This window comes from Heterodontus francisci, chromosome 5, assembly GCF_036365525.1.
Source record: "Heterodontus francisci isolate sHetFra1 chromosome 5, sHetFra1.hap1, whole genome shotgun sequence".
Taxonomy (NCBI): Eukaryota; Metazoa; Chordata; class Chondrichthyes; order Heterodontiformes; family Heterodontidae; genus Heterodontus; species Heterodontus francisci.
In genome coordinates, this window is record NC_090375.1 from 162,773,792 (window position 1) to 162,786,760 (window position 12,969).

Consider the following 12,969-nt stretch of genomic DNA (forward strand, 5'->3'; position numbering starts at 1 on the left):
CTCCCATCATAGGTCATAGTTGTATATAGAAATGCTAGTATCTGAAGAAATTCACATACTATTCTTAATGCCTGCATTTACATGACAGTGTTTTAGTTAACAGGAATTAATTCAAACCATCAAGAATCGAATCAGAAGCTTCTCCCAATTAAAATTCCTCAATTTTCAGCAGCATCATTAAATCTCTTAACTGTTTTGACTCTAAGGAGATCAATCGCAGCTTCCCAAGAATCATAGTGATACAGCACAGGAGGAGGCCATTTGGCCCACCATGCCTTGCTGGCTATTTGAATCCAATTAATCTCACACTTTTGCTCATGCTCATTCCCCATAGCTCTGAAAATATTTCACCTTAAAGTAAATATCCTTTTGAAAATTGTTATTGAATCTGCTTCCACCAGACTTTCAGGCATTGCTTTCAAGATCATCATAACTTGCTGCATGAAAAGAATTCCCCTCATTGCGCCTCATTGCAAATTACCCTGAATCTGTGTCCTTGGATACCATCCCTCCTGCCACTGGAAATACTTGCTTTACTTGCTTCTCTCAAAACCCCTCTATTAAATCTCTGCTGCTATCCTCTGCATTGTTTACTACCTTTCTAAGCTTTTTATCTTTTGCAAATTTTGAAATTGTGCCCCTTGTACACCTCAAGGTCATTAATGTATATCAAAAGACCAGTGATCGTAATGTCGACTCCTTGTCCGAGAAACAGCGATGTACCACTACTCTTTGCTTACTGTCTCACGGCTTAATTTGTATCGCATTGCCACTCTCCTTTTAATTCTCTCGGCATCAGTTTTGCTAACAAGTCTATTATGTGGCGCCATATCCAGCATCTTTTGAAAGTCCATATTCACATCAACCTTCTTTGTTATTTTATAGCATGATTCCTTTTGTGTGGTTTTTAAATGAATGCTTCTATTTATTTAAATACTTCTCCAAACAAAATTTTTATTTCTAGGGAAGGTTGTTTTTGGGGAACCCATTGCAGCTGGTCTAGGGACAGATGGGACTCATTATTGGGACAAAGACTGGCGCAAAGCTGCAGCATATGTCATGGGGCCTCCGCTAAGACCTGATCCCACAACACCAGGCTACCTCATGGACCTGCTGGCGAAGTGAGTATTCTGGAATCACACTTCATTGGTGGGTGATTCTGAATATTAACTTTCCTTGAAGAATGAATATGAAGTCCGTAACACTTCAATACCAGCAATCATAATTACTGTTTGTCTTACTTAATAAGTTGGAATACCATCAATTGTATTGTGATTTCTGTGATCTTCTAAATAACAAGAAAACTAATACTGGCTAATGTTGCAAGCAGAAAACCATTAGAAATAGAGCTAATTGAAAAATTGGGCTGGAAATTAATTAGATTTCTCCTATTAAGTAAATATCATTCTTTCTCGTTTGTTATACTATGAGTAAGACTATTTGAGTAAAAAAGACATTTTCCATTTAGAAAAGCTAAGTTGTGAGCCATTGTGATTGTAATGATTTATGAAGATCAAGGTCACCCAGATTTTCACTTGATTGCCTTAGAGAGTTAGAAAGGGATTTCTTAGAGCTTTTCCTGAAATGGCTGCGGATTTTACTCTCTGGATATTTGCCTTTTCCAGGTGATTGAGTGGTTAGGAAATGAGCTTTTGTGTGTGGCTACACCATGCCTAGATTGAGCAGGTTTAATGGGCGTGATGGTCTTCTCCCACCCTCTAAGTATTCTATGAAATGGGGGTCTTTTTCAGAAACATTTGAAGCAGAACCAACCATTTGATCTTGCCCTTGCCCTGTAAAAATATAAAACAGTCCTATGACTCCTGTTCTCAATTCTTTTTCTTTTGTTATTTGCCCCATGTCAGATTATATTTACTCCATGCTGAGAAAAACATTTTTTGGCCAAAGGCAATTGTCTCACGGCTTTTTTGGCATGATTTAGTGGGGAACATTTTAAACCCTCCCCAGTAGGTGCAGGTAAAAATTTCAAAAATAGGAAACCCGACTCCAAACCACCTCCAATACACCCACTTCCTGTTTTAACTGAGGCAGGTTGTGGGTGAACAATTAATCTGCTCTCTAAAGGTGAATCTGTAATTTAAATATTTTAATGAGGCTGTCTACTTCAACTATAAAACTGTGGTAAAATATATAGGTGCTGCGTGCTGGGCTTCCCAATGCTGGGAAATCCGGCAGCTGAAGGGAAACAATCCCATAGGCAAGTGCTTTTTATAGCACTGCTTGTGGGGCAGGAGATGGAGCCGTGTTTCTCCCCTCGATGACTCAAGCTATCATGCTTCCCTCCCCGCAATTGGACTCACCCTGCAATCCTGCACCCGACCTTGTGTCCATGATTGCATCCCCATCCTTCTCTCCTGCCCTCTGATCTTGCATCCAAAATCATATCTCTGATCCCTCCTTCCATTTTTCTAATCTTGTCTCCCAGTGGCCTTTCCGCTTTCCCACTTCCCCACCCCTGCATAGCCTCCAATCTCTCTCTCCTTACCTCCCTTTTCTCTGCTCCCCAGTCTTTCAATCTGGCTGGGTGCTGGCCTGGAAATGGTTAAAAAAAAAAAAATTTAGTTCCGCCATTAAATTCTGCATGACCTCCAGGTTACCTCCACTTCCAGGTTTGTTACCCACTCCCCGTAAATATTAGGGCCATTATTTTTGCAAGTTTTTTCAGCAAGTTTCAAGTACTGTATTAACAGCAGGGCATTCAACTCAATTACTAATAGAATACAACATAAGAAATAGGAGCAGGAGTAGGCCATGTAACCCCTTTCGACTGCACAGAAGTCAATAAGATTATGGTTGATTTTCGACCTCAACTCAATTTTCCACCCAAATCGCATATCCCTTGGTTCCCTTGGTTCAATCTCAGCCTTGAATATACTCAATGACTGAGCATCCACAGCCCTCTGGGTTCGAGAATTCCAAAGATTCACAACCCTCTGAGTGATGAAATTTCTCCTTATCTCAGTCCTAAATGTCCAACCCCTTCTCCTGGGGCTATGGACCCTAGTTCTAGACTTTCCAACCAGCGAAAACAGCTTCTCAGCATCTACCCTCAAGCTCACTCAGAATCTTATATGTTTCAATGAGATCACCCCTCATTCTCCATATTCGCCAGAGGGTATAGCCGCATTCACTCAATCTCTCCTTGGTGAAAAACCCTCTTCTCCCAGGAATCAATCTAGTGAATCTTTGTTGCACCCTCTCTAAGGCAAGTATATCCTTCCTGAAGTACAGAGACTTCAACTGTGGTCTCAACAAAGCCTTGTACAATTGCAGCAAGACTTCCTTACTCTTGTAATCTGATCAGCGGCCTCTGCCACATCCCTCCCTTCTACTAGCCCACCTGCCCAAACTTTCTATAATGCTTCCCACTGCCCTAGTCCTGAACTCACATTTTCCTCTAGTTTCTGTCCTATCTCCCCTCATGCTATCTCTGAGCTCATCGTGTCCACGAGATTCACCACCTGTTCCCTTGATCCTATTCCCACTGAACTTTCATCACTCAACTTCCCCTCTTGGTCCCCATGTTAGCTGATATTGCAAACTGTTCTCTCTCTTCAGGTGTTGTCCCTCTCGTCTTTTCAATTTGCTGTCATCACCCTCTCCTCAAAAAAAAACCCTTAACCCCATTGCCGTTGCAAACTATTGTCCCATCTCCAAGCTCCCTTTCTTCTCCTAAGTCCTTGAACGTGTTGTCAGCTCCCAAATCTATTCTCATCTTTCCTGGAATTTCAGGTTTGAATTCCTCCAATCAGATTTCTGCCCTGCTACTGTACTGAAACACTCCTTATCAAAGCCAGAAATGGCATCCTACGTGACTGTGACAAAGATAGACTCTGCCTGCTTGTCATTCTTGACCTGTCTGCAGTTTTTGACACTGATGATGACACCATCCTCCTCCAAAACCTCTCCACTGTCATCCAGCTGGGTGCGGCTGCTCTCACCTGGTTCCGTTCTTGCCTATCTAATAATTCCGATGAATCACTTGCAGTGGCTTCTCTTCCTGCTCCCGCACTGTTACCTCTGATGTCCCCCAAGGATCTATCCTTGGCCACCTCCTATTTCTCATCTACATGCTGCCCGCCGGTGACATCATCCGAAAGCACGGTGTTAGTTTTCACATGTATGCTGACAACACTCAGTTCTACCTCACCACTGCTTCTCTCAATTCCTTCACTGTTGCCAAATTATCAGATTGCTTATCTGACATCCACTACTGGATGGGCAGAAATTTCTTCCAATTAAATATGGGAAAACTGAAGCCATTGTTTTCAGTCCCCACTCCAAACTCCATTCCCTAGCTACTGACTCCATTCCTCTCCCTGGCCACAGTCTTGAGATTAAGCCGGTCTGTTCGCAACCTTGGTGTCACATTTGATCCTGAGGTGAGCTTCCGACTTCATGCCATCACTAAGACTGCCTATTTCCACCTCTGTAACATTGCCCGACTTCACCCTGTCTCAGCTCATCTGCTGCTGAAACCCTCATTCATGCCATCGTTACCTCTAGACTTGACTATTCCAATGCACTCCTGGCTTATCTCCCACATTCTACTCTCTGTAAACTTGAGGTCATCTAAAACTCTGCCGCCCGTGTCTTAACTTGCACCAAGTCCCGTTCCCCTATCAGTCCTCTGCTCGCTGACTGATATTGGCTTCTGGTCAATCCCTCCATGGCCTTGCCCCTTCCTATCTCTGTAATCTCACAACCCTTCAAGACTTCTGTGCTCCTCTAATTCTGGCCTCTTGTGCATCCCTGATTTTAATCGCTCTATTATTGGTGGCTATGCCTTCAGTTGCCTAGGATCTAAGCTCTGTAATACCCTCTCTCCACCTTGCTTTCTTCCTTTAAGACACCCCATAAAATTTACCTCTTTGACCAAGCTTTTGGTTATATGACCTAATATCTCCTTTTATGGCTCGGTGTCATGCTTTGCTTTATAATGCTCCTGTAAAGTGCCTTGGGATATTTTATTAGGTTAAAGGCGCTATGTAAATATAAGTAGTTGTTGTACTTCAATCCCCTTGCTACACACAATTTGCCTTTCTAATTGCTTGCTGTACCTGCATGTTAACGTGCTGTGTTTCATGTACAAGGGCACCTAAATCTCTCTGAACACCAACATTTAATAGTTTCTCCTCATTTAAAAACTATTCTGTTTTTTTTCTTCCTATCAAAGTGAATAGCCTCACATTATCCCACATTATACTCCATCTGCCATCTTGCTACCCACTCACTTAACCTATTTATATCTCTTTGCAGACTCTTTGGGCTGAATTTTCTTATCTCCACTTCATGTTGCTTTTTTTAAATTAATTCATGGAATGTGGGCATCACTGGCCAGGCCAGCATTTATTGCCCATCCCTAATTGCCCTTGAGAAGGTGGTGGTGAACTGCCTTCTTGAACCGCTTCAGTCCATGTGAGGTAGGTATACCCACAGTGCTGTTAGGAAGGGAGTTCCAGGATTTTGACCCAGCGACTGTGAAGGAACGGCGATATAGTTCCAAGTCAGGATAGTGTGTGACTTGGAGGTGAATTTGCAGGTGGTGGTGTTCCCATGCATTTGCTGCCCTTGTCCTTCTAGTTGGTAGAGGTTGCGGGTTTGGAAGATGCCGTCTAAGGAGCCTTGGTGCGTTGCTGCAGTGCATTTTGTAGATGGTACAAACTGCTGCCACTGTGCGTGGAGGGAGTGAATGTTTGTGAATGGAGTGCCAATCAAGTGGGCTGCTTTGTCCTGGATGGTGTAGAGCTCCTTGAGTGTTGTTGGAGCTGCAGCCATCCGGGCAAGTGGAGAGTATTCCATCACAGTCCTGACTTGTGCCTTATAGATGGTGGACAGGCTTTGGGGAGTCAGGAGATGAGTTACTCGCCTCAGGATTCCTAGCCTCTGACCTGCTCTTGTAGCCACGGTATTTATATGGCTACTCCTTTTCAGTTTCTGGTCAATGGTAGCCCCTAGGATGTTGATAGTGGGGGATTCAGTGATGGTAATGCCATTGAATCTCAAGGGAAGATGGATAGATTCTCTCTTGTTGGAGATGGTCATTGCCTGGCATTTGTGTGACGCGAATGTTACTTGCCACTTATCAGCCCAAGCTTGGATATTGTCCAAGTCTTGCTGCCGGACGTTCAACGCTATTTTGAAGAGGCGACCAATTTGTTGTCGTCCAGTGTATTTTTGTCCAATTACACATTGAAGAGGTGGGATGTAGATGTGGCGGGCCTGACTTAAAGGGCACCCAGCAGCCATGATTGCCATTGCCAAGAATGCCTGTGTTCAGAAAGGCCAGAGTGCTGCAGAACAGCAGTATGGTATGAACCTGTGGAAGAGTGGCAGCATGATTTGCTGAAGCCTCCCTGGAGATGCTGTTAGAGGTGGTGGCAGCTTGGAGGAGTGTCCTCTTTCTGGAGCGTGCAGGAGGAGGCCAGCCGGTCAGACAAAGCAGGCATGAATGGCGGTGTCTCAACAGGTGAGCAGCTGCGGGTGTGGTCAGCAGGACATGGGTGCAGTGCAGGAAATGCCTAAACAACCTTCTGAGGTCTGGTAAAGTGAGTGCAATGCTACACCCAAATGACAGGCCTCCAGTTCCAGAGTCAGCAGCACACCTATAAGCAGAGCAGCCTGAGGGTGCATAATGCTCAGGAACAGTTACCAGGTGTGCTCCTGAGCCACATGCAATGCTCACACCGCAAGCACTTGTGGAGGAGGCGACGCTGGAGCCATATACATCACATGCGAGTGAGCCAAGGGATGTGGTGAAAGAGAGCACCATGGTCTTAACTCTCTCACTCTTTGCAGGACAAAAGAACACACGCTGCGCAAGAACCGAGTCACTTTGGTGGTGGAATGGGGTCACTATACGGATGGCCATGGAGGAGGAGGCCCTTGAAATTGCCAGAATGGCAGTTTGGCAGGAAGTCAGCAAGGGTGAGATGGGTGTCCATCTGAGACAAGAGTGAGAGGATCTTACCATTTCCATGTGACAGGAATAGAGCACTGTCCTCATTTGTTTACTCCATGCCAGTGCCTAAGCTGTTAAGGACAGCTACAGCTCTGCGTAAGCAGCTACTGACAGAGGAGAACTTTCCTAATCAAAGTCTTATGTCTCCTGCAGGGCCAGTTATGGAGGAGCAGTATCAGCATATCACTGTGCCATCAGTAGCAACTTCAGAGGCGGCAGATACAGCTGCAGCAGCACTGTCACAGCTGTCCAGCTCACCCTCCGAAAGTGTAGAAACACTCAACTCGGTGGAGTGTTTAGAACGGGTGGCACAAGGTGACCAGCACTTAACAAGTGAACAAGAGGAGGTGACTGAAGTAGAGGCAGCTATGGACTTTAAGTTCCCCTCAGAGAATGGAGGACAGGCACAGCGATGCTCAGCTAAGTGAAGATGCAGAGCCTCGGTGGTCACTTAAAAGGAGCATCAACTGAAGCTGTCTGCCCAAATGTCAGAATTCCCTGAGGCAGTGCTGTATCTTGGGCAGAGAATGGAAGATTCCATTCAGGAGTTGTGTTCTGCCCTGTCTCAGGCATGTGAGCGCATGAGTTTATCCATTGAAAGAGTGGCCTACTTTGGGGAGAGTCATCATGCTGAATCGATGCAGGAACATTGTACTGGCATCCAGAGAATACATGCCACATTCTGTAGTGTTGACTGGTCAATTGCACTAATGGTGCAAGGATACATGACGAGCTACCAGATGCACCCCAGCAGCTGGTTCCCTCAGATGTGCATGCGCACGAGGGCTGAATCAGGCAGGGATAATATCGAGGGGGCCACCGCTCATGGGGCATCTGCTTCCATCGGCCACCCCGTTGGCACCTCTTACTGACTACAGCAAGCCCCCGTGACCGAGGCTGCCACTGCATCAATGCAGTTGGGGCAGCCTGTGGCGGTGCCCCTACTGGCACCACGAAACTGAGGACAGGTGCCATGGGCATCTCAGCTGCACGCAGACACAAGTGAGCAGCCTGCCTCCACTTCTGCCTCAGCCACAGGGGAGCACCCTGTAGAAGCGGTTGAGTATGAACGGTGCCACGTCGGTAGTTTCACTTTGTGGTTCACTTGGGTGACTTTTGTAATGCTTCTGTTCACTGATTAAGCCTGAATGTAATGAAATGGTTGATGGTTGCACCCTGAATTGTGGGATTGCACTGTTTTGAAGGCATTAAGGAATGAGCCTGATGAAGTAGGTATGCGACGCAGAGGTGGGTGAGTGGGGACACTGCCGATGGTGATACATTTTCCAGGAATTGTGGGGAAACAGACATATCTGCGTGGCAGGCATTTTGGATGCAGCCGCTCCTGTGAGAGAGGTGCAGTATTGGGCCAGATGTCATCCAGGATGAGCCACCCTCAGGAGAAGCTGTCCTCTGGATTAGTGAGACCCGAGTTTCCCTGCCTTCCTGGTCAATGGTTTGACGCCTCAACTGGACCTCTGGAAGGCCTTCCAGCGCAGGATCACTGTGCACCACCATGTCTTCCTCCTCCTCCAAAGACGTGTGCCGCTCCTCCACATCTTCCTCCTTAAAGTCCAGGCCTCTCTGGAGGGCCATGTTGTGCAGAGCACAGTATGCTATCATCATCCAAGAAACTCTTGAGGGAGTGTACCACAGGACGGCCCCTGACTGGTCAAGGCACCTGAACCGAATCTTGGGAGTCCATTGGCCTGCTCTATGCTGGCCATTGTGCTGTGATAGCAGTGGTTGTAGTGCCTCTGTGCATCCATTATAGGCTTTTGCATAGGTGTCAACCACGATTTCTTCAACAAATAGCCCTTGTTCCCTAGCAGTCATCCATGTATTTTCTCTGGTGGCATGAACAGCTGCCGGACCTGCCATTGCCTCACGTTGAAGGCAACTGTTCGGAAACCTTGTACACGGTTGCAGAAAACACTTGTGGTGGTTGCACACCAGCTGGACATTGAGGGAATGAAGTCCCTTCTAATTTATAAATGCCCCTAGCTGCACTGCCGGGGCCTTGATGAGTGTAATCAATCACCCCCATGAACCTGAGGCAATCCTGCCGTGGAGGCAAAGCTCACAATCTTCTGTGTCTATGTGGCCCCATCAGCCTGGAGCTCATACTAAGCCCCCACCTAATTTTGTCTTGAACGTTGATTTTAAACTGTTACAGGAGTTAAGAAAGGACTTGTTAAACAGATCAGCCGTGGCTTGAAAAGACATTTGCATATTAACAGACAGGGAATGGCTGCTTTGTCCTTTCAAACACTGACGCATTCATCCCACAATGGACTTTTGATCACCAGACATTGAAGGTGGGGGAGCTCGCATTCCAGATTGACTGCTAAGATGGCCAAATACACCAACGGACATGGTCAAACCAGCTAGTCACATGACTAACCTGCTGGGCAACTTGGGTTTTTTGAATTTGTACGAACACTTTGGGGAGAGTGTCTGTTTGCTCCTGGACTGAGAAGATCTCTCTCCTGTCTGCTTCTATCTCTTTCTCACAAGCCTCTGAATCCACTGAAGACACTTGGACCCCAAGAGAGAAAAGTCTTCTACAGCGAACAAGGTTTAAGACGAATACTGGGCCCCAATGAAAAGCAAGATCTACCTACAATCAAGGACTCCACAGTGAGCTCGAAGAACCGTAACAACAACTCCTCAGATATTGCCTCAGACCTTTCCACTTTATTTTTCTTCTGCTCTTTTCTGTCTCTATTTGCATGTGTGTATCGCGTATGCCTACTAGCGTGGGTGCATCGTGTATCCATAGGCGTCAACCGAATTAGAGTTTAAGTTTAATAAATTTCAACTTTTCTTCTTTAAACCTAAGCAAACCTGTTTGTGCTGGTTTCTTTGCCTTATAATTGGAAAGCAGTGAAATGGGATTCACCAAGGGGGAGCTAAAAAAGCACGGTGTGTTTCTAATTAAACCCTGTTCCAGTAAGACCAGGTGAAGGCTGAAAGGGAACCCTAGACCTCTTTCTCACCTGGTCATAACAATGTAGTGCAATGCCCTCTCATACAGGGCATTCATCAGCTGCCTGATGATGTGATGGCCAGCCACTTGCGATATGCCACACAGATCCACTGCCGCTGCTTGAAATGTTCCACAGGCAAAGAAATTCAGTGCCACTGTCACTTTCGCAGCTACTGGCATGGCTACCTGAGGTCTTCCTCCACGAGGGCACTCAAAGCAGCTAGTTGCCTTGATAGTCGCAGCCTCCAGTAGCACTGCTGCTTTGTAATGTATGTCCATGATTCTATGGCTTTACACTGTATGGTGAGAGTAGTGCCACTGTGCCCTTCCTGCCCTTTGGGCATCAAGGGCTTCATTTGTTTTTGGTGCTGCTGTTCCTCATCACTACTCGTTGCCAACTTGGAGTAGCTGAGCTCCGTGATCCAGGGATGGCCTCACTTGCCACCAGCTGCAAGAGAACATCTGCCTGGACCCCCCGCTGCTGTGTCCCACTGGTCCCTGTAGGTGCATTCTCCCCCAACTGCCCCAGCATCTCCACCTGAAGCATTCTGTGTTCTGCTCACGCAGTGGCCACTGTGTGCCAATGCATGAGCTCCTTTATGCCCCTTCCACCAGCATTAGGAATTAACCCCGCTTCTCTGGCTGTATGCTGCACAGTTACTTCATCTGCTTGGATGTGCTGTTGACCCATTGTGTTGCCCTTGCATCTCCTCGAATCTCATCTCATACAGCCCTGCTATGAGCTTTCAAGTGTCTTGTTAACTGCCTCAATTGATGATCCACTGCCTTCGGGTGGGTTGCCATGACCCCCCATTAAACTCCTCTAACAAAATCACTGGGAGGCAGGACTGCTGCAGGAAACCAACATGCCGTTTGGTGATGTGAATTGTTGGCAAACCTGCCTCTGCCGTGGGATTAAAATTCAGCCATTTGTGTCGTCCTCACAACTTACTTTCTAACCTCACTTTGTATCGTTAGCAAGTTTGGACACATTACAATCAGTCCCTTCATCTAAGTCATTTTTATAGATTGTAAATAACTGCCTCAGCACAGACCCTTGTGGCACCTCACTGGTAACAACCTGCCAGCCTGAGAATGCCCCCTTTATTCCTACTTTCTGTTTATTTGTTTTTTAACCAATCCTTTATCCACGCTAATATATTACCCTCAACCCCATGAGCCCTTGTGCAATAATTTTTCACATAGCACCTTATTGAATGCATTTTGAAAATCCAAATATACCACATTCACTGGTTTTAATTTATCCACCATGATTGTTACATGCTCAAGAAACTCAAATAGATTTGTTAAACATGATTTAGCTTTTATAAAACCATGTTGACTCTGCCTAATCATATTTTGATTTTCTAAGTGTCCTGTTATGGCTTCTGTAACAATGGATTGCAGCATTTCTCTGATGTTGTAGCCCATAACCTTTGCCATATCTAGTACACTCGGCCGTTTCTTGATTATCATGTGGAGTGAATCTAATTTGCTGAGCCTGGAATCTGTGATGGTGGGAATGTCAGGAGGAAGGGAGGCCAGGGTGGATCATGCAGGTGGTACTTCTGGCTAAAGATGGTTGCAAATACTTCAGCCTTTTCTTTTACATTCACGTGCTGGGCTGTGCCATCATCGAGGATGGGGATGTTCATGGAGCGTCATTCTCCTGTTAGTTGTTCAATTGTCCACCACCATTCACAATTGAATGTGGCAGGACTGCAGACTTCGTATGTCATAAAACATGTTTTTCTTATTTATGCATTTAGAAATGCTAGGCAACATGGACTGTGTTGGGGGAATGGGGGCAGATTGGAAAAATTCAGAGGCCAATTTCAGCTATACAGTAGATGGCAGAATGATTGATTGCATTGTTCAGATTGGCAGACGATCTACTTTAATCCCCTGTCATTATCAATGTTCTGTTTGCTGCTTCCAAGTCTGACTTCTAGTCTAATATTTACGAAGGATTTTGCCAACTTCACATTGTGGTGAGTTGTGTGAATACACAAGCAGGACTGAGTCAGTGACTGCACAGTAATAATAAGTAATAATAATCCCTAGGTGTATAGTAAACATTTTGTCTGCAGCTCTATAGTACAAGAACTAACTACCTGATCTGCAGTTACAATTGAATGGTGTGGCTTGTGCTTATTACTTGGGACTGATAAAAGTCATTGTGGTGGCTGCCTGAGCACGTACTGTGGCTGTTACAGCCCTGGTCTGAGTCACCCACTCGGAGGAATCTTATTTTGTCACTGATGACTGATTTCTCTCCCCACTCCTCAAATTCTTCCCAATTACTCCTGGTCATATAAAGAATGGATCTGTTTTTTGTGGATTAAGATTCCTTATTCATCAGATATCATCAGTAAAGCAGTACACTGTACAGTGCAGGCTTGATTAATTATGTTGTCACTTTGTTTTTCTTTCTTCATAGTGGCGATCTTACTTTGACAGGAACGGACAACTGCACATTCAGTGGCTGCCAGAAAGCCTTTGGGAAAGATGATTTTACAAAGATTCCAAATGGGGTGAATGGTGTGGAGGACAGGATGTCTATCATATGGGAGAAAGGAGTGGTAAGTGTCACTTCAGGGTTGTTTTCCAGTTGGGGCAGGAAAGAATTAGCACTCGGAATAAATGCACCAGTACTGAGGCAAGGATTCAGATCAACCAGTTCTGGGTCTGCCACATCATTAACAATTCAAAATGTGTCAAATTACATGCTGGATAATGGTGAAAAGTAAGACCTGCACACTTTACTAAGTTATTCTGTTAAACCCTTCACTGTGTCCACTGGTTTAGGTGTGACTTCCATCTCCCATTTCCAAATGAGAAATACTTTGCTCTTTTGCCCATCATTCTGTCTGATAAATATTAAACCTGTCAATCTGATTACTTTCCATCTCATTCATACGAAAGGAAGAAAATCCTGTGGATTTTTTTTCCCCCCAAGGAGTGTGAAATCACCATATGCATTTGAATAACATAGCAG

General features: G+C 45.4%; 1 protein-coding gene across 3 annotated transcripts in view; it reads left to right on the forward strand.

Annotated features, from left to right (window-relative positions):
* The window catches only part of dpys (dihydropyrimidinase), a 132,964-nt gene that overhangs the window by 83,031 nt on the left and 36,964 nt on the right, over nt 1-12,969 (forward strand). For all 3 annotated transcript variants that reach the window (XM_068032303.1, XM_068032302.1, XM_068032301.1), the window contains exons 5-6: nt 965-1,121; nt 12,412-12,553. In XM_068032303.1, the coding sequence (XP_067888404.1) occupies nt 965-1,121; nt 12,412-12,553 (299 nt within the window). The remainder of the gene's footprint in view (nt 1-964; nt 1,122-12,411; nt 12,554-12,969) is intronic.